Here is a 26340-nt window from a genome sequence, read left to right as displayed (position 1 = left end):
CCTGCCCCGCCAATCACCTGTACCTCAGCTTCCGGTCACAACAGCTAACTTGCTTTCCTCTACCTCCCCCAGATCAGGCCTCTGCTCCCTTCCCTATGAAGTGACTCCTAGAGTTTTAGACACTGCTCAATCATTTTCCCTTGGCGAGGCCTTCCTGCACCCCAGAATCCACCACATAGCCACAGCCACAGCACTCCCTAATTCTGTCATACAGATTGCATATTTGTATAATGGGTATTTGATTAATCTCTGCTATGCCCTCAGCTCTGCAGAGCAAAGTCTGCCTGGATCTGAAACAGAACAGGCTCCTGCATCTCTAAGTGTCTGAAGACTGACTTTAGGTTTTGAACTCCCATATGTAGGTACTACACAAGGAGCTTAGAAACCATAACGCCTATTGAAAATAAGTCCTTCTAAGATTGAGGGCACGATGCTGAAAGCTCGCACGCAAAAAAAAAAAAAAAAAAAAAAAAAAAAAATCAATAGTATACTGGTTTTGTTGTTGCTGTTGCTATTTGGTTTTTTGTTTTGTTTTTTGAGACAGGGTTTCCTAGCTGACCTGGAACTAGCTCTTATAGACCAGGTTGGCCTCATACTCAGAGATCTGCCTGACTCTGTCTCCTGAGTCCTGGGATTAAAAGTGTGCTCCAGCACAGCCTGGCTACTAATGTGGTGTTTTAAGGTTATGAATAGTCACCCCCATAGAGAAGGTTTGTGAGTAGAACTCTGATCTCACCTAGTGGCACTATATTTAATATTGGACATTCGTGCACCCCTTTCTAATCTTCACTGTTTATTTACGGGTATTTACTGTCCTAACTAGATTTGTCGACAAACCCTGAGCTTACAGCACCACAGAAATGTGACTCAGCTTGTTCAGTTGGTATCTGGCAAGAGCACACCAGGAACAAAGTGCCCAAGGAGCTCAGCGCTGCCCCCATACCCTGATCTCACCTTATCTGTGCTAGATTATCTGCCAGATTGTGAAAGCATGCTCCCTCCCCAGTGTTCAAAGACATTCTGGGGGTTGGGAGCCATGGCTCAGAGTCAACTGGAGGGCAGATGCTATGCTCCTCTGAGAATGTGAGCAAGCGCAACTGCTACAGTCTAATGAGAGGAGCCCCAGGGCTTGGCTCTTCCCCAGTAGGCCAAAGTCTCGGTCTCCCCACACTGCCAACGGGCCACCAGTCACAGGGTCTTTCCAAGCCAGTCCACACGTGCGCTCTCACCAGTGCACAGGCACCACCCACCAACTGAAGATGCTATGCAATACTGTAGCAGCCTTAATGGAAGAGTCTACCAAACATCAGTAGGCAAGTCCAACCCCCAGCCCATGGGCCCCACATGCTGCAGGTTAGCTGTGAAGGGTAGCATAAGACTGTAAACTCACTTAAAACACGAGACGTGTGTGTGCTTGAGTGTTACGTGTGTGTGAGAGACTTTATGTCTTGACGTGAACTTTGAAAATGACAGTGCTGCACGGTACAAAGGTACAAACTGTCTTTAAGTGTGAGAATTGTAAAGGAAATGCCAGGTCTTCATAGTCTCTAGTCTGACACTTCTGTTCTAACATGTTGATGCAGAAACTAACCTGGGGAAAGAAGTTATCGTGCAAAGAGCCTGGTTTTCCCCTAGCACAGAAGTGGCCTCCTTCCGGCGTTTCCTCATGTTGTCCTCCACTGTGTTGAACTCAGACATGGTTCCTCCATAGGGCTGTCCAGGTGTCCCTTCGATCATGTAACTTCCATACTCCGGTCTCCAGAGGGTTGGGTGGCTGGAGAGAAGTCATTTTAGTTTCAGCTTGTCATTTACTATGGTCCATTTACTTCAGAATTTTTAAAAGTTGTATTAAAAATTTTAAAGCTATTAGGTACAATTGAATAAAAGGCTTATTAAAAGCTGTAAATTTTCTATAGCTTTTCAAATACTTAAGGTTGCTAAGTGTTGAGTTTAAAATATTTCTAAGTAACTAAAAATGTACACAGGTATTCTGTCCAGGATGAAGTCAGCCCATGTTATAGGCTTTCAGCTCTATGTCAGGATCCTCCAACGCAGCTTCCCAAAACAACTAAATAGAAACTGAACTAGAGAGTAGGTGGCCTTGGCCCCTCTCTACTCCCATGTAAAGAAATATTTAATCAGAAAAATTAATTGTTGAGTGTGGCGGTGCACACCTTTAATCCCAGCACTCACCTTTAATCCCAGCACTCGGGAGGCTGAGGCAGGAGGATCTTTGTGAGTTGAAGGCTAGCCTGGTCTACAGAATGAGCTCTGGGACAGCTAGGGCTACACAGAGAGGAGGAAGAAGGAAAGGGGGGAGGATGAGGGGGAGGGGAAGGACGAGAAGAGGAAAAAAAACTGTCTTTAGTTGTCTGAACTGTGGATCTCCATTCTATCTCAGAAATGTGTCTTGAAGAACAAACAAGCCTCCCACACTGGAGCTAACTGTGCTCAGTGTTCTGAGTTCCCCTGAGGTAACTACTGTTAACCACACTTTATAGTCATGAGAAGACTGAGGCACTGAGAGGTCAGGTGACTTGTTCAAGGCTACTCATCAACTGAGCAGATGAACCAAAGTTGGAAACCATAACTTGGGACCCAAACCTACACTCTTAACCTCTGTCATCTTGCCTTCTCAAAATCTGAGACAAGATCCTGGGTTACTAGATCTTAGTTACTCTAAAGGCTCCAGAACCACTAGGCTGATCTCAAGCCATCAGCTTACTTGGGGTTTGTCCTTTCCCCCTTCTCCTGTAGAGTTTCAAGAACATCTTCTCCAGACAGCACCAGCTGGACTTTTCTGTTTTCATGATCAAAGGACACCAACATGTATTCCACCTGCAGAAAGTAATAAAGGCAACAGATTAATGCTTTTCCAGACATGAACTCAACATGACCTTCAGAAATAGAGCAAGTGCATGCCTTTAATCTCAGAACTCGGGAGGCAGTGGCAGAAGGATCTCTGAGTAGTTGAGTTCGAGGCTAGCCTGGTCTGCAGCGTAAGTTCCAGAACAGCCAGGGTGGTTTTGAGACAGAGAAACCCTGTCTCAAAAAAAGAAACAGAGCAGGGAACAGGGAAATGTGATGGTTGTAAAGGAGTCACTGAAACTGAAAATGGTCACATCTGCTCACACTATATAAGTCCTTTGTGTGGTACGAAAACCTACAGGTCATGGGAGGTCAAGAACTCATTCTTCAACCTCTTTCCTCTGTTCTAGTCCATATCCCACAGAAAGGTCAAGATGTCCATTTAGACAAGTGCTACTTAGAGGAAAAGCCTTCCGAGTCGAGATGCTGAGAAATGCGTTTGTAAAAAACCATTCTAATGCTCATTTCCTGAGCTGTTTTAACAAAGAGACTCTCCAGATATTTGAGTCAAGATAAATTACAGTCCCTGGTAGATTCTTCTACAATCCTCTAATTCCCCATTCTCCTTCAATGTAAAGATATTATTTTAGAGGCTCCAACAATTTAGTTTTGGTATGGTACAAGTAATTTAAGACAACTTCCTTGATCTGGAATGCAATACCATTTATAATGCAGCACACACTGGTGCATGTATTACACCTGACAGAATCCTAACGAGAGAGAGAGAGAGAGAGAGAGAGAGAGAGAGAGAGAGAGAGAGAGAAAGAGAAATCATAGGTCAATACCAAAGACAGACTTCTGTGGACAGAGTAAAACTTGAGCTTGCCTTTGTTTTCTCTGAGATGGCATGCTTTAAAACAATGAGAGCTGGTGTGGAAATTTAGATTATGAATCACTATCTGTGAATGAAGTAAAATACCCACGTTCACATGTAAACAAGAAGTTGTAGAGCTGAGTCATTCAACCAAATGATTAGCTGACTCTTCGGAAGCAGCTCTAGAGATCGTGTTGTGACCCACAAGACAAACCAGCCCCAGATATATCTATCTGGCTGGGCTTATTTTTATTAAAGAAAGGTGGGGAGCAAAAAAGGTAGGTGAGAGTGTATCTACTTTCCTTTCTCTATGTTTTGCAAAAAAAAAAATGCAGAATCCCAACCTTAAACCTACCCAGGAGCCAGACTGCAGCCTGTCTGCTCCCTTCTGAGTGGAATTGATATCAGTACAGTCAGTACCTCATCTTTCAGTTGTGTGGATTTAGCTCAGTATTGATGGGTTTGCTGTTAATTGTCTTGTTTTTAGACAGGGTCTCACTTAGTTGCCCAGGCTGGCCTTTGAACTCACTGTGCAGCCAAAACTGACATCAAACTCACAATCTTCTTGCCCTGGCCTCCCTAGTACAGAGGAATACAGATATTTGCCACCATACCAGGTAGAAGCAATCATTTTGAAGAGGCTCTTGTTTTTCAGTTAAAACATACAGAGGGATGAACATTTATAACCACAGGAAATGGTTTGACAGTTTAACATACAAAAGAAACCTAGCCAACCAACCAAGTGAAACACTTGCAATATTCATATTACTAGCCATCTCATTGATGAATTTAGGTTCCTATCAAGAATTTTTAGTTTAAGAAATGGGTGACATACTTGGTTTAGGTATGTGAAACAGAATAAGATGTTATAACCACCCGATCAATGTAGTGAAATCAAAAGGCTGGAGAATGGAGAAGGGTTGCCCACCTGCCAGACTGCCCGTCAGCATCCACAGACCCAGGACTCCTAACTAGCTCAACACTGTTGGACCATGGTGCTTTGTAACTCAGGAGGGGGTCCATGAAACTCACTACCCGAGTCAGTACTGTCTCCTCAGGCATGTTAAGATGTCTGTGGAGGAGCCCAAGAGAAAGGTTACCTGTGACATCTTCACACAGAGACCTTAACCTTTGAAGCCTAACCTTACAGTGGAAATGTGAAATGCTTCCCACAGCTTCCTGTGCTTGAACCCTTGGCCTCTAGCTGATAGCACTGTTTTGAGAGATCGTGGAGCCTCTGAGATTAGAGATACAGCTGGCAAAGGTGGGTCACTGGGGCGTACAGCTTGAAAGCTGTGTCTGCTGCTTATGGTTCTGTCTTGAGATCTAGGCTTCCTGCCACCATGCTTCCTATACCAAAAGTTCCCACTGCTATGGACAGTCCACCCTGTCACCAGAGGTTCCCTCTCCCACAGACAGACCAGGGAAGTTCTTCCAAAGCTGCGTCTGATAACCCGAAAGGGTACGCCTCCTTTAATTCAACGGCTATGCACGTCTGCCTGGCATTATCAGTTATAGGTATCATAAGCAGATAATAAGGTTTCTAAAAGATAAGCTAAGAGATAACTTTTACTTTACTGGGTCTGCATCATTTCTCTGTGTCTAAAATAAGCAAGAATATCTGTGGTCATTATACTGAAAGGACTTTGGATAGTTTCTGAGTTTAAAATGGAAATCCTAAATTTCAGAAAATCCTATCCTCAAATGTAAAGCTCCAAGAAAGGCAAAAGGGCAAAAAGCTTAAACACCTGTTTATACCAGCCAAGTGAGAGACATTGAAGATGCTAATAAACCAGACTCTTAACTGGAAAATAATCATCCCATGACCTCATGAAGCAAACAGAATAGAAAATATCATGAGAAAGAAAAACTGACCTTTTTTAAATAAGGCCTAAGTTTGAATGAAATCTAACAAAAGTTCCTGAGCACTTTTCAATTTTAAATAAGTAAATATAAAACAAAATGAGGTTTTTCTCTTGCTCATTTCATGACTCCAGTGCAGCACTGTCACCTAAAAATGCTGGCAGACTGACGACCAAAGCAGGGCCACGGGCCTGGCTGGGCCATCTAGCGACGAGCAATAACAGTGATGCCGTAAGGCAAAGCTTTCCATACCTGATGCCTAAAGCTACAACCAATGACTTACATGATGACGCCCGATACATACTGAGTATTATTACATGACGACGCCCGATTTCACGGCTTTCCCAATTGCTCCCTTGATACAACCGAAAGAAAGCTAAAGAGAAAATAACACAGCAGTGGGGGCCTCCTGGGCACGGTGACTTCAACTATTCACACAAAAGTATTATCAATCACCACCCCCAAACTAGGTCCTTCTTACCCCTCGCAAATGTGGCGCCTACAAGACCGAGTGTCACCAGAGAAGGAAAGATGTCCAAGAATTGAACAAAATCCTGAGATGAGCAGGTATTGGGAACACTGAAGAGTCAAAGTCACACTACAGCTAGAAAGACAGTCACTAACACTAGAAAACTAAATTAAATGAATGGGTGCCCAAAATGTGGATATCAGGGCCTAATTAAATCTAGGGATCCAGAGGGCTTTCCAGATGATGTGCCATTTAATTCAAGCTAATACTCAGAAGGGACACTGGCTACACAAAAGCAAGTGTCTACAGAACATTCCTGCAACATAAATATAATGCTCTACTTCCCTATCCACTCCTGGGGAGCAGATGTAGCACGTGCTCATGCACTGGGCATCATCTCACAATAGTTCTCCTCTAATCGTAAACCCTTAATTCTGGACCATTCCCTACAGAGAGGCATTAGTAACTTATTTTGGGAGCACACTCTCAGCCATCAAGTTGGACAGCACTATTTCTATATCGAGCCTGACACACAAACCTGAAGAATCTGTTGGTGAAAGCCATAGTGATATTACTTAATTTTTAACCACCCCATAGTAGGGAGAATCTGAATGTCAAAACCAAGAATATTTGTGCTGAGTACAGTGTAAAACTGAGTGAGAAATCTGTGGTGGTTTGAATAAAAATACAGGCTCATGTATTTGAATGCTTAGTCATCAGAAAGTGGAACTCTTTGAAAGGATTAGAAGGATTAAGAGGTGGTTTTGTTGGAGTAGGCGTGGCTTTGTTGGAGGAAGTCTGTCACTGGGGGTGAGCTTCGAGGTTTTAAAAGTCTCAGACAGGCCTAGACTCTTCTCTCTTTTTGTGGCTGGTGGATGAGGATGTAGCACTCAGCTACTGCTCCAGTGTCAGGTGTGGCCCCATGCTCCCCACCATGATGATAATGGACTTACCCTCTGAAACTGTGAGCCAGCCCCCAATTAACTGCTTTCCTTTTAAGGAGCTGCCATGGTCATGGTGTCTCTTCATGAAGCAATACAACAGTGACTAGGACAAAATCCTAGAGCAGGAATTTTCATACCAAAATTTGAGATGGGTCAGGTTTTGACTCAAGGTGGACTCCAGTGTTATCTATCATAAATATCAGAACTTGTGCATTTCTGGTCATAGCATACAAAGTGTAAACTACTGTGGTTTTCTGCCTGTGATAATATGGAAATAAATTGGCGAGACGTTAACAGTAAATTGTTCGTGCCTCAAAAAGGTTTTCAGTGGAATCTGAAAACACCTCATGTACCGTAAGTGTCCCTTCCCCCTCACATATACTTCAAGACATCAATTTATGCCACAGAATTATACAATACACTCTAGGGAAAGTTTAGATATGTAGAAATTAAACTTGGCCTCACCCTGCTCTGGTCTTTGGTTGGCATCTGGTATGCCTGGTTAGGACAGTAGCTTTCAGAGCTGGCTGCTTTATTATTAATCTCATATTAATTATTAACCTCAATTTTAACACTGCATAAGTGAACTTCTCTTGTAGGTAGACTTACTTCTCTGAGTCACTTTGGTCCACAGAGGAAACTTTTTACATGCCTGGTTTAGTGAGAAGAGGCCCATGTGAAAAATGAAGACTTTAAGAGAAAAATGGGATTACGATTCTCACAAAAGGAAAAAGATCATGTTCTCCATATTTAGACTTTAACATAAAATAAAATTTCATTTATCTGGTGTGAAATAGAAGTCCTGACTAGAACACTTCTATTGCTGTAGAAAGGACAGAAACCCAGGAGATTCCAGAATTCTGACCTGGACACAGTGACAGTGGCACCAAAGAGCCATGAATGCAGACTCCTCCCTAATGCTTACAAGCTTTTCCACATTAATCTATGACGTGGGCATGTTGGTGCCTGTGTATGTACAGGTTAAATGATAGCTGTTAGGAGTCAGTCTCCTCCTCCCATTATGTGGGTTCTAGGAGCCCCACTTAGGCTGTCAGGGTTGCGGGGCAAACCATCTTTATCCACTGAGCCATACGGTCACCCCTGCTCTTTTATGCTTTAAGGATGACATAAAACATCCATTTTCTAGGCCTCTTAATTTACGTTAGCTATTTTTTAAGTGATTCAATTTTTCTTGGCATGTCATTTTAAATTTTCTGACATGTATTCTCCCTTGTTTATGAACCTAAGAAGGACACATATCAGGTTATCAATGCGAAGTCTGTCTTGGCCACCAATAACGCACAGTATTGTAAATATAAGCAGTTATTTACCTCAAAACAACCCTGCTTCTAGATTTTAACTTTAGCCTCTAGATTTCAAGGGCAATTGAACTCCTTAGCTCTTTCCCAAAACAAACTATGTCCCGTGTCAGAGTTCCAGTTCACATGTATGTGGAGGACACGACACGGAATCTGCTTCCCACTCAGAGGCTGTTTGCAATCAACTGTTGAGAAGTAGGCAGAGCTGGGGAGTGGGGGGAGGTCACCATCTCAGAGTGAGAGCCGTGCATGCTGCAGTGTTTCCTCCTAGGTGTTCGCACTTAGAGAGGTGAGCAAATACACCCCCTTTCCATATACTTACTTGTCCTAAATCCTGTAAGAAACAGGAGAAACTCGGGGGGTGTAGTGGAACCAAATCATGTAACAAGTAGTAGGGCTTAAAACAGGTAACCCCAAAGCACCCACTGTACTCAGAGACAAGATGATAGTAACACAAGTTCCCTTTATCCCAAACACTGAAATACCATTCCAAAATATTAAGAATATGAACAGATACTCTCTGCTAATCATAGCTCACAAGGGCAGTGTCAGGGTCCCATTCCAAACCTGCTCCTGATGCTAGCAGGCTGACCACCAGAGTCATTCCAGCCTGCTTTAGACATGACTTGGGACATTTAGACAAGCTGAATCGTGCCTAAAGGTCAAGAGCCTCTGGTCCAGCATAGGCAAGCTCAGCGTGAGTATCTTATGAAGATGCCCAGCTTGCCCGCAGATTGCCTGGGAAGGTTGCAGTCATGGACTCTCCCCGGGACACACAAGGAACACTGCCATTCTCGCAGTGCTGGCACTCACTGAGAGTACTGCCGTCTGATATGAGAGCACGTCCTCATGAGGAGTGACACTACTTGCCACTGCCCTTGCCCTCCCCTACTTTCCCCAATCTGTTGTGAAGTCTGTACACACCATCCTTGCTCCTGCCTGCTTGGGCAGCAACCCGGGGGAGCAGTGGAGAATCTCAACAGTCCACTTGGAACCTGGGAACCACACACCTCACTTTCCTGGTGGTTCTTGTTATGTTTTGTTTTGTTTAAGCAATATGAAGATAATACCAGCTCCATGGGCCTCAGGGAGGAATGGCACCAAACATTGCCTTTGCAGGCTCATTGGTTTCCATCTCTATAACAGGGGCAGAGTTTTTCAAGTTGGTTACACCTTGGTGGTCATGGTAGGTACAATTAATACTAGAAAATATGAATTTATTGCAACAGAGAAAAGAACATTCAGGTGACAAAAATAGTTTCACTTGGAATTTTATTTTAGGTCTAGCCTTACTTAACTGAAAGTTACTTATGTACAACATGTGCAATTCGGCTGACCCGGGGGTCCTTCTCACAGCAAGAATCCCCAACAGTCTCCCAGGAGCGTTAGGTCAACTGCCATCCTCCACCCGACCCCTGCCACCACGCAGCAAACACACTCGCCCTTCTGCTTCTCCAGGAACCACTGTCAGAGCACTCCCGTATTACTTCTTCAGGGGAACTTGGTAGGTCTCACACACCGACCCTACTAAAGCAGCCACTCACATGGTAACAGGTAAACCACCTTACATACTCTGTTTCCCAGAAGCCCCTGTTCCTAAATGCACTCTGGCTACCCAAGGTTGTGTCTTCAGAACACAGGCTCACAACCCTCTCCACACACGAGTGGGAATCTGAAACGCAGTGTATTCTGCTACTAGCACTAAAACACTTTTTTAGGTCTTCAGACTTCTTTATGCAATTTCATTTCTTTTTTAGCTATAATGAAGCAAGTCGCTGGAGTTACACAGGTGGCGTTACTGACTCCCATTCTGTCACCTTAATCCATTTTCCGTAGTTCAGTGTGAGCCAAGCAATTAAGACTGCCAAGCTCCTCAGAACTGAGTACAGATAAGTGATTCCTGGGTAGGAGCTGGGGGTAAAGTGCATGAACTTTGTGCTTTCAGGACTTCTGTTGACTTCCTGCTCTTATTCTACTTGACTAGAAGAGCCAACAGATCATAAAGCCCAGAAACAGCTACTTCTCGGTCCACCAGCATAGGCAGGACTACTGAGGAGTGCCAGGCTTTTAAAGTAGCTTTTAATTCCCTTTTAGATGTCTGAGGCTTGCAGCTCCAGAATAAATTCCATGAGGATTTATTTCTTATTAACTTTCCAAGCTTTCCAGTCACTGCTGTTTTCTCTGAGCATCTTCAACATATAGAGAAGTGTGCCTGATTTCAGACAATTTAGGACATTGCCTAGCTCCGCCATGCTCTAAGAATTCTGGCCCCTAACTCCTGTGGTTGATTTTAGTGAGATAAAAATCACATCTGCTATAGATATGAATACTTTGTCTTGGTGTGGAGCTTGGTTTATTGATACAAATTTCAGGTCAATTTTGTTATATGTGCATTTTTAAAAAAGATTTATTATGTATACAGTGCCTGCATGCATGCCTGCAGGCCAGAAGAGGCACCAGATCTCATTACAGATGGTTGTGAGCCATCATGTGGTTGCTGAAGAAGAGCAGACAGTGCTCTTCACCACTGAGCTATCTCTCCAGCCCGTTATAATATACATTTCTGCTCTTGATTAAGGTATTGTGTTTGTGCAGCTCATTTAAAAATGCCATGTATAATTAAGAAATACAGGTTAATAGATAGTTGTCTACAATAGTCAAGCTTGTTGACATGCTAATTAGGTTTTCTAGATGTACAGAGATGTATTTCAGGTGGATAGATATTCTTTAAATCTTTCAAAGATTTACAGAATATGGCATTTAAAATGTTTAAGAACTTAGGACTTTTCATGACACATCTGCTCCTGGAACCACCAATCTACTTCAAGAGGAAGATGGGCATGGAAGTGGCTCCTTATAAAGTTGGTTAGCCATTTGAGCAAGAAACTGCTCTTGCCTGGACTGTTTGATGGTATGCTGTATGAACTGGACATGCAGGACCTGCAGGAAAATGACTGCTGAAGTTGCCTAAAGAAAGTAAGACAGTTCTTCAGGGTTCCTGCTTCATGAAAGAGTCTGCTGCTAGACATGCTGCAGAACACAAAGAAGAAAGCAACTGACAAACTTTGCCAGTACAAAGCGTAAGAGATCTTTAAATTTCCTACTTCATGGAAAAGTCTGCCAGATACTATGGGCCTGTAGGCTAAAGATGGATGCCCCAATGGTATAGAAGAACTTTGGGTGACTGTTCAGGAACAAGAAGTCTGTCAATTCTAGAGTTTTGGAGGTTGCTGACAATGAATTTATTGTTTACATAGGTAATATTACATCCTTCCGGAGTCTTTGATGGAACTGAAGAGAGATCATTATAATTATAAAAGATAAGAGTAGGTCTAAAGCTTTAGACTCACAAAAATAGGATAGATGATATAGTATTTTCAATAATTTGCCAAATGAACTAAATATTGTAACAATAATTCTTGTTTGATACCTATTTTGTTATATGTAATCTTGCCATGTTAAAGTAAAAACCCTTTTTTATAATTAGATAAAAAAGGGAAAGTGATGTGGGATTCCCCTCTGTATACTGTGAATATGTTTTATTACCACTGGTTAATAAAGAAGTTGCTTTCGGTCAATGGCTTAACAGAATATAGCCAGGCAGGAAATTTGAACAGAGATGTAGAGAGAGAGAGAGAGAGAGTAGGCAGAATCAGAGAGACACCAGGTAGCTACCAAAGGAGAAAGATGTGAGCCGCCAGCAAGAACCTTATCTGTAAACCATGAGCCTCATGGTAAAATTAAAGGAAGAGAAATGGATTAATTTAAGATGTAAGAGCTAGCTAGAAATACGCTTAAGCCATTGGCCAAACAGTATTATAACTAATATAGCTTCTGTGTGATTATTTCAGGTCTGGGCAGCCAGGAAATGAACAAGCAGTCTCCATCTACACATACCTCAGTTTTCTGTGTGTGCAACATACATATGTAAGGGTGCACATTCATGTCAGTTCTTGTCTTTCCGCTTGTTTGAGACAGTTTGCCACTTTTCTACTGTGTATGCCAGGCTAACTGGCCCACAACCTTCCAGGGATTGTCCTGTCTTCACCTCCTATGACCTTGTAAGAGTACTGGTATTACCAATGCAGGGACTACTACAGCTGGGCTTTCACAGGGATTCGAACTCAGGTCTTCACACTCTGTGGCAAGTACTTTATTCACTGAGCCATTTTACCAGTCCACACCTCGGATTTTTAGTGCTTTCCAAGGGTCTTACAGAAAATATTCAGGAGTCCCTTACTTTACGGTTTCTGCTAAATCAGTATGCCTTTTAGAAACAAAGACTTAACAGAATCTTAAATGGGTACTGCAGGAAAACTACAAAGAAGATGAAGGATGCATGTGGACACCTGTATCAGCTGGAATATCTGTCTGTAGGGAACTTTTGTTAAACTACAAAATCCTGACAACAGACACAATCTGAACACAGAACATTCCAAGACAGTCCAACAGAGTAGGACAGACCAGGACCACAGCCAGATTTTCTGGTTAGTTACTATGATGTACCAAAAAAATGTTAGGGAGAAAGAGCTCTTGCCCACATGTGTGAGGACTTTAGGTTTGATACCCAGGTGCTACAATACAAATGTTAAAAACAAACAAAAATCTCTGCTAGCAAGCACCACATGCGTGAGTGTGAATCTGTCTCTATGGAGCATTACTAACCCATTGTTTCAGGTTATTATCAAATGACCTAGAAGAATTAGCTGTTGTGTGCATTCTATGATTTTTCAAAATTTATATAACATTTAGAACATTCTCAAGCAGTTAAAAAGTATTAAAAAACACTTGTCTAGGATACACGAAGCCCTGATTCGAATCCCTGCTACTACAAAACAAAAGGATACCAAAAGAAACAAGAAAAATTTGGCTGAATCTTGGTTGAGTGTCTTAGAAGCAGGAGGACAGCCAGCTTGGACATAGTATCTATATACTATATGCAGAGGAGAACAGAGCTGTAAGGACAACAAAGTAGAGAGACTTCCATTTCCTACTCTTACTCAAACAAAGAGCGATATAAAACCCTAACGAACAAGAAACGCCCCCGTCTGCAGAGCCTCTGCACTAAGAACTAGAATTCACTAAGTCAGTGTTATGCAGAAGTGCCCTAAAGACACAGGTATTCAGACTCCAACCAAATCCTAATTCAGGAGTACTGGGTAGAGAGTGCAGAAGTGTGTGAGTTTTTCTGAGCTACTCATGAGCTATAAAAACAATCCTTCAAAAGATCCTCAGCTAGATAATGATATTCCGGAAGTATTGTGGAAGCATACTGGGATACATGAACCCTGAGCACCTAACACGATAACATTCCCGATCATGGAAGCATGCTCAAAATGGGGTGGGGGCCACCAATGGCAGGAGACCTGAAATATCAAAAGCAATTGTTAGAACCACACTAATTATTATTCTTTTTTTTTAATTTTTTTTTTAGTGTTTTGAGACAGGGTTTCTCTGTGGCTTTGGAGCCTGTCCTGGAACTAGCTCTGTAGACCAGGCTGGTCTCGAACTCACAGAGATCCGCCTGCCTCTGCCTCCTGAATGCTGGGATTAAAGGCGTGCGCCACCATCGCCTGGCTAATTATTATAATTCACTGTGTCCACAACGCTGAATTTAGTAAGGTTGCAGGATCAAAGACAAATTTAGAGAATCAGCAAGAGTATATGGCCTTGTATGTGCAAAACCAATACACTGAAAGCTATAAAACACTGCCGAGAGAAACTAAGGATGTAGAGATGAGGAGATGCACTTCTTCATGAGTAGGGAGATTAAATGCTTATCAATTCTCAAATTAATATGTGCACTCAATAGTATCCCAATGAGATAAAAATCTCATAAGGGCTTTTTTTTTTTTTTTAAATACACTCTACCTGGTTCTCCAAGTCATGGATTCAGTGTATCTAAACAGAGAGGGTATTTCCTGACTTCATTCATTATCAGCACCAAGACAAATCACTGGACAGTGCAACAACTGCGGAAATAAAACGACAGCGAGCAGCAAGGAGGTACACTTTGGGAGTGAAGGAAGGCAAGTCCTCCCAACAAGCACTGGAGCAGCATTCAATAAACACATACATACATATGCACACACACAAAACACAAGGTATCTCTCTTTTCCAGGGAGTAAGGGAGAAAACCAGAAGCTTTGTAATGTCTATGAAGAAATGAATTGTTTTTGCTTCAGACAAGAAGTTAATATCCAGAGTTTATGAAAACTGCAGAAATTAAATACCAAGGCAATAAAACTGTCATTCACTGAATGGACAAATGAATTGGACAGTGCCTAAAAGAGAAACACAAATGGTCAGTGACTACTTATAAAGCGTGCAATACCCCTAGCAATCAGGAAAATGCACATGGAAACTACGGAGATACCAGCTCACCCTAGTCAGAATGGCTGTCATCAACACATCTGACAAATGTTACAAAGGATATGGAGAAAGGAATCCTATTCACTGTTGGCAGGGGTACAAACTGATATAGCCATTATGGAAATCAGTTTGAAGATTTCTCAAAAAATTAAAAATAGAAATACCATATGACTCAGCTGTTTCACTCCTAAGCATTTACCCACAGAACTCCATACTCCACCATACGAGATATTTGCGTCCCCATTTCTATCATTGCTTTATCCATTACAGAAAGAAACTGAAATCAACTTAGTTGTCCATCAGCAGATGGATAATGAAAATTTGACATATTGTACATATGTATGTACACACAGACACACACAATTTAGCACTAAAGAAAAAATGTGATCACATAACTTGTAGGAAAATGGATAGACTCGATATGTAATATTAAGCAAAGTCACACAATCTCATAAAGAAAAAAACCACTCATATTCTCCCTTATATTTGGAAGCTAGCCAATACCTGTAAACAAATGTACACATGGGTATAGTATAATATAAAAAAGAAAAGCTAAATATTAGGGGATGAGGAAATACTGGATGCAGGTAATGGACACAAATTATCAAAGAATAGAAAACTAATCGCGTTTCTACTTCTATTCGTTTTGGTAGTGGATATACAGATATATTCATTCAAATGTCATCATATAAAATCCAGCATGAAACGCCACAGTTTGTTCTGAAAAGCTATTCTGTCCAAACATGGCCCATGAATAGAATTGTGTGAGAGAACTCTAGGTGCTTGTGAGAAAACTCCAAGAAAACAAGTCTTATGACCTCAGTATTTTCAAAACAAGAACTGTTCTTGGAATGTGTTTTCAGGCTCCTCCCAGTTGTTTCGGATAGGAAGTGCTTCCTTCAGGTTCTCATTATTGCTTGCTTGCTGGTATTATTCAATTAAATGTTTAAACTATCCTTTCAAGGCCCCTATGGAAAAACATGTTTTGGGTTTTGTTTTGTTTTGCCACGTGTGGCTTGTCCTTGTAATTGTACACTTTATTCATGTGATTCTTCTTACCCTTCAGAATACACACTCTCTGAAGCTCTAAGACTGCCTATTGCAGGAGACTTTAGTATACCTCATTCATCAGTTCCACCCTCTCAGGTCCTGCCATCTCTAGAGTGGAGACACTATTCTAAATGCAGCAGAAGATCATTGGGTCTTTGGGTTTGGTCTAATTTTGTTTGGTGTTCTATTTTTCTTTTTTTATCTGCAAGATTTTGTTATTGATAAAGTTTAAAATAAAATTCAAAAAAACTGAATTGTGTTCAATGGTATATTCTAATAAATCAATAAATGTGGTTCTGAAATACAATTGAGATTTTGAAATGCTGTTTTATTATTATAATTTTATTCTTTTGTGTATGTTTATGTATGTCTGTGCACCACATGAGTGTAGTACCCTCAGAGGCCAGAAGAGAGTGTTGTATCCTCTAGGACTGGAGTCACAGATGACTGAGAGGCCATGTGGGTAATGGTAACAGAATCTGGGTTCTCTGGGAGAGTAACCTAACAAGTGCTCTTAACTATTGAGTCATTTTAAAATTCTACATAATCTACTAAGCTAATGGAGCAGTTCTAATTGCAAAACACAACACAACAAAACAAGACACCAGCTACTGTGGAATGTCTCACCCACAATGACCACGGTTACTTAAAGAGATATAAAGTGAAGCCTGGTGGCACAGGCCTGTAACCCTAGCTACCTGGAAGGCTAAAGCAGGAGGATCACAAGTTCAAGGCCTGCCTGTTTCAAAATTTTAAATAGGGCTGGGGCTACGGCTCAGTGGTAGAGTGCTTGCTGTGCATCCTGAAGATGGAGAAAACTTGGAAGAAGCAGGTTTGCAAAAGACATTCTTTGACAACTACTGTATTTGCTTACAAATCTGAAAAGGCTTCCTTTCTTTCTGCACACTAACTTTGCATTGTTTAACATTTTTATTAACATATATTACGTAAGAAAGGTCTCATCTTTACCACATTTGGGGCAGAGATGAAGAAAAGGACAGACACACAGAAAAGCTATGCTCACTCTGATGGTGCAGTACCAACTACACACAGGATGTAAAAATACTCTACTTGTACACACAGTCAATATTCCCACTGAGATCAGAGGAAAGTTTGTCAATTTCCCAGGAGTCTGAGGCTTTGGTTGGTCCTTGACATGACTCAACTCAAGCATACATGTTCACTCAGAACTTCACTTGACATGACTCAACTCAAGCATACATGTTCACTCAGAACTTCACTTGCTCCATGCACACCATGACAGCACCATGGCCTGCTTCGTTTGAGGGCTGTAAAAGGGGATTTGGTAACATGCCAAATTTTAGAATCAGGTTTCAGTTCTGCTATTAAGTAACAGAAAAGGCTGTATACACAGTTGACAGTAATAATAAAAAGTAGTTAGTTATTGCTATATAGATTTCCCAGATCAATAAATTCCCTTTCTTTTCTGGGAATAGTGGAGATTAAACCAAGGGCCCTAGGTATACTAGGAAAGAACTCCCTAAATGAACTGTGTCTCTAGCTCTGCATCAGTATTTATTAGTTTCTTTGAGACAGGGTCTCTTTATGTAGCCCTGGCTGTCCTGGAATTCACTACATAGACCAGGCTGACCTCTTACTACATAGACAAGGCTGACCTCACAGAGAGATCCCATGCCTGTGCCTCCTGGACACTGAGGGTGGGGGGATGGGGGGGAGGGTTGAAGAAGTGTGCCACCACACCCAGCTTCTTCCAACACTACACACTCACCGAGCTATAAACAAAACCTGTACCTGGTTCTTCAAGTTAAAATTCCATTTCCTAAAGAAACAGCGTAATAAATGGTGGCTAGAAGTAGAATCTGTCACACTAAAGGTGAAATAGGCATGCATAGGAATAAGAAAAGACAAACAAAATAGCGAAGCCAGTCATGGTTCCAAGGGAAACAGCCTAAAAACAAACAACAAACCACCCAAAAATAAAAATAAAACCAACAAACAAATACCTCGCCAAACTGTACATACCTGAACTTGAAGGCTTGAAGAAATAAGAGAAAGTGAAGCAAGCAGGTTCAAGATTCAACTCAGTTTGGCAAGCACTAGACACAAGGTTCTTTCTCATGTGGCGATATAAACACTGTCCTCGTACACAGAGCCGCACATTTCTGAAGAGGCAGGCTCTCTTCCAAACACAACCATGACCAGTTTTAAGGTTTGGCTGCAGTTCTTTCTGTTTTTTTCCAACCAAGCCCAGGGCCCAATAGATGCAACGTCAAACCTTGTAAAGCAGTGGTTCTCAACCTCTTAATGCCGTGACCCTTTACTACAGTTCCTCATATTGTGGTGACCTCAACCATAGAATTATTTCGTTACTACTTCTTAACTGTAATGTTGCTACTGTTATGAATCGTAAATATCTGATATGCAGGATATCTGACATGTGATCCCCAAAGGGGTCATGACCCACAAGCTGAAAACTGCTATTGTAAAGTAATATTTGGTATCAGGCCTACCCAGCGTAACATATCAACCTAAAACACTTCTACCAGCAGGGCTGGTCCTCATCTCCAGGACCCATACCACTCACCACACCTTTCTCTATTTTTATCTGCTCAGTCTGTTTCTCAGTTATTCCCACGGCTTCTACTTAGACTGTGTGTAGGAACCAACCAGCCTTCAGACTTCTCAGGGTATGCGACAGCAAACTCTCCCCATGCACAAGGACTTGTGCTGACATCAACAAATACTCCAGCAGGAGACCGCCAGAAGTGGAAGAACCACCAGAGTCTAGGAGAGGCTCAGTATCTGCACTCTGAAGGTCAAAGGCAGGAGTCTGAACCCAGGAGGAGGAGAGCAATGCTTCACTGAAGAGCCATTTCAGGAGAAATGGCAGGGTAGGGACTTTGCCTCCTAGGAACCTTTCGAAATTCTAATTCTTCCGAGTGTCAGGCTATTTTCAAATAAACTCTCAACACTGGAAGGCTGGGGAAAATTCGGCTTATAGATTTATATATCAGTTATGACAGAGTATTTGCAAAAAGAAATTTGAAAATGTAGTTTCAGCAGCCACTAAGTTTTCACAGAACATCCTTGACATCATATCACGTAGGAGCCATTTTAGTCAGGCACCTTACTAGAGGATTACACACACCTCCAAAGTCAAACTTCCCAACAGACAGGCCTAAAGTGTTAACTGGCTTGGTGATCGTGGCAGAAGTCTTTAAACCCAGCACTCAGGAGGCAGAGGCAGGCAGATCTCTGTGAGCTCAAGGCTAGCCTGGTCTACAGATAGAGTTCCAGAACAGCCAGAGCTACACAGACGTAATCTGTCTTTAGAAAACAACACCAAGTGTTAACTGGCTACAATGCTGAACTCGTACAGACAGAAGACAAGTGCCCAGGGCTGCCAGGCTGCTCCACTCCTTGGAACGTTTGTGGGGAGAAAGGCAAACCTCGTCCTAACACCACCCACCAATGCCTCTCATGAGGGAATTGTGTGCAGTACATATACATTTGACGGGCCTACTCTACAGCTCTTCTCAGGCCGGCTTACTCAGCAGGGGCAAGCCACTTCAAACAGGTAGTTGTACATGCTCTTCTTGCCAACAGGGGGAGCACTCACCCCCCCCCACCCCGAGAGAGGATCCAGGCAGTCCTGGTTAGAGAAATGACAAGGAGGAAGGGGCTCTCTGGGGTGCACAGCTGTGCTTCAACTGCACCCATCTCCTCTGGACGTAGTTCTACCCGCAACAACAATTACAAAGACATTAACTACCCCTCCCGTTTTTTTTTTTTAAATGGAGTATGGAGTCCTAGTTAAACGTCAAAAAAAAAATGCAAAAATAAATTGATTGTTCAAGAGTGGCTAGTTCCATGACAACTTCAAAGGATGCCACAATTTGCTGCCAACCATACCAGGCACACGGTTAAGCCCTCTGAAAAAACAGGTGAACGAGAAGCATGTCCCTGCCCTGTAAAACGACACACAAAACCCAGATGAATAACTGTCAGATGTTGCAAATAAACAGAACTTTAGACTACAATTGGAGAACAGCCAAACATGTCCCTTTTTTTTCTTGTAGAAATGTGAATTATTAGTCCTTATACTTTCCTAGTTCAAGCATAACTCTTCCAGCTGCAGACGGCAGAGTCATCTACCAACACGAGACACAGAAAAATTAACGTTTTGCAAGAAGATAGTCCATGCTGGTGCAGCAATACTTGAAACTTAGCCCAAGGGTGATAATACTATTATTACGGGAGCGGCACGTTATCTATGGTAAATGCCAAACTCACACAACAAAGGGGCAGACTCCTCGAGAGGTCATTTAACTTTATGTATCTTATATCAGTGTGTTAAAAAAAAAAACCAAGAAACGCATAAAACTAAAGAAACAACAGTTTTAGCGTTGTCGATTTTGATTCCAAAAAACGGGTCCCAAGAGACCGTGAACAGGTTTCAGCACTGACTGGTTTAGCTGCAGGATCTAACCAGCCTTCCCTAACCTTGAAGTTGTAAGCATTTACAGTTAAACGGGATAGCTAAGTCTTCCGGACTGTTGAGAGACCGCCCCAAGCCCTTGGATCTAGCAATGTATTTGTTTAAACGTAGCACTCAAGTTGGCGGACAGGTGTGTCTTGTGACAGCCGTTTAAAAAGAACCTAGATGATGGAGGGCCGAAGCAAACACCCCGGAGAAATAAAACGTGACAGCAAGCCAACCGGGGCAAGTTAGTCCCGTTCACACACTCATCTCCAAGGTGAATGGTGTGACGGGGCTGCGGGAGGCAGGTACACACTCACGCACACACACACCCCTCCCACTTAGGCCCTCCCAGGATCCGAGCGGCTTTCGTCCTGACAAGAATGAATGAGCTCCAGGCGCAGCGCCGAGCCCGGCCGGCGACGGGGCCGCGGGCGGCCTGGCCGAACAAAGGCGCGCGGGCTCACCTCGTCACCCCACTTGAGCACGTCCTTGTGCCGGTCCTTGACGGCGTGGTAGATGTGCAGGAACTGGAGGATGCCGTGCCGCCGCACGTGGTCGGCGTGGCGCTTGGTCTCCTCCCAGCTCAGCGGCGAGCCCTGGGACAGCAGCCCCATGGCCGAGTCCTCCTCCCGGCCGCAGCTCCGCCCTGGGGGCGCCCTCGGGCCGCGCGGCGGGAGTCCCGTCCGTTCCCGCTCCGGCTCGGACCCCGCCGCGCGGGTGACAGCCCGGGACGCGGTCTCTCGCCACCGCCCGGTCTCGCGCTCCCACGCCCGCCCTGCGGCCCAGGCCGCCGCGGCAGCGCTCCACTCGGCGCCGCCGGTGTCGTGCACTGGCTTCCTACTTGCGAAGCAAAGCTGCGCCGGCACCGAGCATGCCCAGTTCCGCGCCTGCCGCTCCGTGCGCCGCGCTCCGGATTTTATAGGCTGCGGCGGGGGCGGGGACCGAAGCGGCGGGGCGGGGGCGGGGCCTGAGGCGGGGGCGGGGCTCAGGCCGTGGGCGTTCGCGGGTGGCCTGGCTATCAGCGAGTAAGAACAGGGAAGTCATAATCCCAAGAGATAAAAATCCGGGTCAAGAAAAAATGATGGCATGGGATGTAAAGCAGACCAGATTGTTTTTTAAGTGGGAAGGGGGCCTCATGCTTACAACATGGTGAGAGACAAAAAGATGTGTGGTGAAAAATATTACCTCGGGAGTCAGCTGGAATATCTACTCAACTCTTCGAACCTGTATAAAGTTAGAGTAATACTTTTTAATGGGTGTTGTACATGGCTTGGATGTGTAGAATCGATTGCTGGTGATTTGCATGAATTCATGTGTCTACAAGGGGTCCAGCATATAGATGCAGTTACTGTAAATCGTCTAAGTTAACTATTTGTCTATGATAGGATCTGGTTGGTACAGACATCATTCATTCTGCAGAAGAAGTCTTGTGACTATCTCCACATGGGCAGTGTGAGGAGCAATCTTCAGAAGTTCCCCTATCTCAAAACCTAGGATTCACCCAGCACCAGGTTAGAGAGCTTTACCATGCCTGCTTGAAGGCACTAGAGCTGGATTAGGTGGGAATGAAGGGAATGTAGCACCTTGCCCCTGAATAACTGTTCGATTAATGTTTTGCAACCGGATAAATATATGCAGTAACTAGCTGATCCATTCCTGGACAGAGGGCAAAAAACATTTATTACACCCTTTCTCCTAGATTGTAGTTACATTTTTTTTTTTTTTATGTACTTAGAGACAAGATCTCACTAGTAATCCGACCTGGCCTTGAACTGCCTGAAGCTTCCCGAGTTCTGGAATTATAGGTATGAACTTCTACACCTGTCTTAGAGTTAATGTTTAATAAACACTAGTCACATTAAGTAAACACTAATCAATGAATGCATGACAAGAATATTTTCTCACTGCCTTCATATTGAATGTGCCCATCAAAGAACTTGGGACCGTGGAACCTGAAGGTGTGCTGTGATTGCCACAGTGGGGGTGTATGTAATTGTGCGTGTGCATGGGTTAGATGATATCTGCGGAGACGATGACATTAATGACTGGAATAAAAAAAAAAACCAAAATCTTCAAATTTTCCCCACCCACTCACATCTGCTGCTTACTGTCCCTACCTTACTGTGTGCTTCCCACCAGGCCTCCTGCAGACGGATGGCCATTAACTGCTGTGTTCTGGTCCTCCTTCACTCTGTCTGTGAGCCCCGGTTATTCTGCCTTGTGTCTGTATGCATATACACCTCTGCTAATATACACATAACACTATATATGTTAGATGGTGACTTTCTTTGGAGTAGAGCTGACGTGTGTGTGTGTTATACTTTTAGAAAAGTGCTCGATATGGCCTACTGCTTAATAAGTGTCAGCCTCTGTGTGGAAAGAGATGATATGGGGAGAGGGGGCAAAGCTGTTTCACCTGTATGTAAACGAACCCAAGGATCATTTGGTTAGTCTCAACATTTCGCCCTCCATTTCCATACACCTGCATGAGTCAGCACAATAGCCACCAGCCTCCAGTGGCTATTAAGTATTGGGAGTGCCACAGACGTGACTGAACAAGTGAATTTTTAGTTTCATTAAACTTTTTGTGCTAAATGTTTCAGATTGATTTCACTTGGCAGTGGTGTCTCAGATCTGTAAAAACCCCTTCACTGGAGGTTGTGATAGGACTGCCACAGACCTGAGCCTAGACAAAAAACAAACAAACAAACAAAAAAAAAAAAACACCAACCAAAACAGTAAAATTTCATCTTTCGGTAACAGGGACACTTATACATAGATTTGGAACAAGTTGGGAATGTGAACACACTGAATTTTCAACTGTAAATTTTATGGACTCGAAATGCAAATGAAGTCTTCCAATGAAAATTTAGTGACCCAGGAGACTAGTGTTGAAGACTTACAACAAAAGTAAAACTAACTCACTAAAAATCATACTTATTACATGCTGACACACTAGATTTCAGGCGTTTGGCTAAAATAAATAGCACATTATTTACGTTGCTCTACTATTTTCTTTTCGGTTCTTTAAGGTGGCGACTGAAAAATTTTGACCCGTGGCCCGCACGAGCTATATATACCTCGTTGAGTTGAAACAGCTGGGGCAGACTTGTTTACACGTTGGAAAGCACTTTCTCCATACACCTGCTCTGTTTTCTCAGAGACCAGGAAGCGGTCTCCAGGGAGAGCCTCAACTCAATGGCAGGAGGAAAAGAGATTTGCACGGTTCAGTAAACTGAACAAGTTCTAGCACAGTCAAATTCCGACGCGATGCTGAACGTAGTGGCTATTTAATCGGTGGTCTGAGTTGACCCGCATTGGACTGGGGTTCACAACATCGCGTTGGGAGTTCTCAGGCCCCGTGTCCGAATTTTGAACGTTCACTCCCACGCAGAGGTCTCAGAACTCCGGAAGATAACTTAGGCACAGACACTGTGGCGCCACTGGGCAGATCTGCCAAATTTTAAGTCATGCTCCCTGCAGTGCCTTTAGCTAGGTTCAAAAAGAAAAGAGGCACCCACGAAATGAACGTTCAGCAAGCGGCTCCCTTCGGCCAGTGCTTTCTTTGCACCTGCACGTCTCCAGGATGGCACGGAACAGAGTGCAAACCCGTCGGCAGGGTTCAGCGGGGGAGCAAGGGGGGTGGGGGGATGCTAAGAGGAGAAAAAGCTCCCAGCTTGCAGAACCAGCTCTCCCCTCACAGGCGCATCCCGGAGGAAAAGCTGGGCGTCTCGGGGCACCCAGCCGTGCACGCAAACTCTGTGCGCCCGCCCACCGAGCCGGCGAGCGAGCGCACGCGCGCGCGCTCAGGCCCCGCCCGCCCGCCGGCCGCGGGAAAACCCGGCCGCGGAGCTGGCGCGGGCCCGGCAGCGCCAGCGCGTCGTCGCACGCCCGCCGTTGTTGTGGTAGCGCCGGCCACGTGACCGCCCGACCGCCTCTCCGGCGCGCCGTGCCGCCTCACCGTGACTCAGCACTCTGCGCGGGCTGCTCGCCCTCCGGGTCTGGTCCCGAGCGGAGGCTGTCGCGTACCCACAGGAAGGTCGTTGTCGTAGCAGCCGTTTCAGAGACGCAAGTCCGGACCGCGCGTCGGTCTTCGGGCGTCACGCGATTACGTTTCCTCGTTGGCGGCTTTGCTGAGATCCTGGGAGGGGAGCGGAGGCGCTGTGCCCTGGGGACTCGAGCTCCCCTGGGTCTGAGCCGGTGCCTAATGGCCTCCAGCGGGTTTTAATAAACTGCCCTGGGCTGCGTCTGCCTTATGCCACACACTTCAGTTTTAGGGGAAGCCAGAGAGTGGACCTATTTACAGAGTTTTATCAGTGAGGCCATTGAGACCCAAAATTAGGGACCTCTCCCTTCTCATCTGCTATAAGTGAGTCTGAAGGTTAGGTTTCCCCTTCATCCTAAACCTTCTCTGTTGCCAGTACTACTAAAAGAGTTGAGGACGTGTAAATATTTTTGCACTGTGTAGTATTTGAGCTCTTGCCGTTGAGATGTGCCAACATTTAAATGAAAATGCAAAGCTCTTGTGAGTGATGTGTTTTGTTGTTCGAGATAGGGTTTCAAGTGGCCCAGGCTGGCCCCAGATTTACTGAGAGCAAACATAGGCTTGACCTCCAGATCCTCCTGCCTCTACCTCTCATCTGCTGACATCACACACCCTGCCTCTTTCTTTAGTTTATTTAGACTTTTGAAAAGTAGAAGTGGGCTTGTCTTCGTGTAGTTGGGAAGATTAGTAAGTGATGAAGACCCGTAGGAAACTGGAGGAGATGTAAGAGCAAGACATGATGCAGGCTCTCCCAGGACATGGTGGGTGGGTTGCTGGACACGTAGGCGAACTCCCCGTACCTTGTAGAATCATTTTCTACCTAATGAGATACAGGGGAAGAAGATATGGGTGCCAAGTTGATGGGCTGGGACACGAAGGGCTAAATCTGCACCTACCAGACTTAAGTCTTTCTTACAAACATGGTTAAAAAAATAACCTTTAACTGGGAAAATTCCCAACACCATGAAAGCAGATATAATGGAGTACACATCCATTCTCTATTATTGGTATCACTATATGGCTAGTCCTGTAGCTTAGTGTTGGTGTCTCCTGTCTGTCTGTCTGTCTATCTATCTATCTATCTATCTATCTATCTATCTATCTATCTAATCTATCTATCTAACCCATCTGTCTGTCCGTCCGTCTGTCTGTCTGTCTGTCTATCATCTATCTGCTAGAGGAATGTAAAGGATGGTTTCAGTGGTAGGCTTGGGACCCAGGGAGATGGAAAGAATAAGAGTGGGTTGGTTCCCAGACAGAAATGGTTTCCTTTGTCCTGAAAGGGAGGATTCTACACATTTGTATTCCATGTGTTTTACATTCCAAGTAGCTAGATATTTTAAATCATGCAGCTTTCCATTTAAAAAACAAAACTAAAAAAAAAAAAAACAAAAAAACAAAAGCTGTGCCTATTACATATTATGTAAACAAACTGTTTCACAATTACTGGCATGGATAATGACACTGTGAAGTAGGCCAGATGCCAAATTTTAATCCTACTCTCTACCTCCCATCCCATGCACTTGAATTCATACAAATATTCATCCTAGATTAGATATCTTCAAATAATTAGGCCTGGAACACAACAACTTATGTTCTATAGGTGATCAGATTTAAAACAGTCAAATAATTACATGTGTGTAAATGGAAATGTAATAAACATTGAGCAACTGTGTTTAGATAAGATTAATTTCTAAAAGCAAAAAATAATAGCGTAATTGTATATGTTATTTTCCCACATGCTGTGCCTTTGCCACTTACTTCATTGTGGCTCTTAGACTTAAATGTAATAGGTTCTTACGGAAAAAACTGAAGTCCCCTAGCAGCAGTTTATCCTACAGTATACAAGACAGTTGTACAACAATAATCCAGTTTACAAGATCAGCAGAACCAAGTGTCAGATTGAGAAATGGAGGTCGATATCTCTCTATCTCTCTTAAATGTCAATGGTACTTTTCTTTAAATATTGCAAGGCCTTCCAAGGTCATCAAAATAATTAGTTGAGAAGAATATAAAATGATTGTAGTTCTCGCTTTCTCTCACACGCACATGTGCACACCAATCTTCTAAGAAGTATTTGGACATGAAGATGGGCCCCAGGAGACCAGGTTGGACCAGGATGAGGAACTAA

At 43.7% G+C, this 26340-nt stretch overlaps 2 protein-coding genes across 2 annotated transcripts in view; one reads left to right on the top strand and one right to left on the bottom strand.

Moving 5' to 3' along the window:
* The window catches only part of Gclc (glutamate-cysteine ligase catalytic subunit), a 36730-nt gene extending 15688 nt beyond the window's left edge, over nt 1-21042 (bottom strand). The window contains exons 1-3 of the mRNA XM_050124578.1: nt 20629-21042; nt 2726-2838; nt 1592-1774 (exon numbers count right to left, since the gene is read on the bottom strand). Of these exons, the coding sequence (XP_049980535.1) occupies nt 1592-1774; nt 2726-2838; nt 20629-20778 (446 nt within the window). The 5' untranslated portion in view covers nt 20779-21042. The remainder of the gene's footprint in view (nt 1-1591; nt 1775-2725; nt 2839-20628) is intronic.
* A 158-nt stretch (nt 21043-21200) lies between these two features.
* On the top strand, nt 21201-25312 carry LOC126490044 (uncharacterized). Its single transcript, XM_050124733.1, has 3 exons — nt 21201-21675; nt 21900-21969; nt 23197-25312. The coding sequence occupies exon 3, from the start codon at nt 23751-23753 to the stop codon at nt 24390-24392; it is 642 nt and encodes a 213-aa protein (XP_049980690.1). The 5' UTR covers nt 21201-21675; nt 21900-21969; nt 23197-23750; the 3' UTR covers nt 24393-25312.
* Nucleotides 25313-26340: the final 1028 nt, after the last annotated feature.

The sequence above is a fragment of the Alexandromys fortis genome, unplaced genomic scaffold (genome assembly GCF_014885135.2).
Source record: "Alexandromys fortis isolate MF-2015 unplaced genomic scaffold, M_Fortis_MF-2015_v1.1 scaffold_22, whole genome shotgun sequence".
Classification (NCBI taxonomy): Eukaryota; Metazoa; Chordata; class Mammalia; order Rodentia; family Cricetidae; genus Alexandromys; species Alexandromys fortis.
The sequence above is the reverse complement of the archived record's forward strand: the minus strand, read 5'-3'. Positions and strand labels throughout refer to the sequence as shown.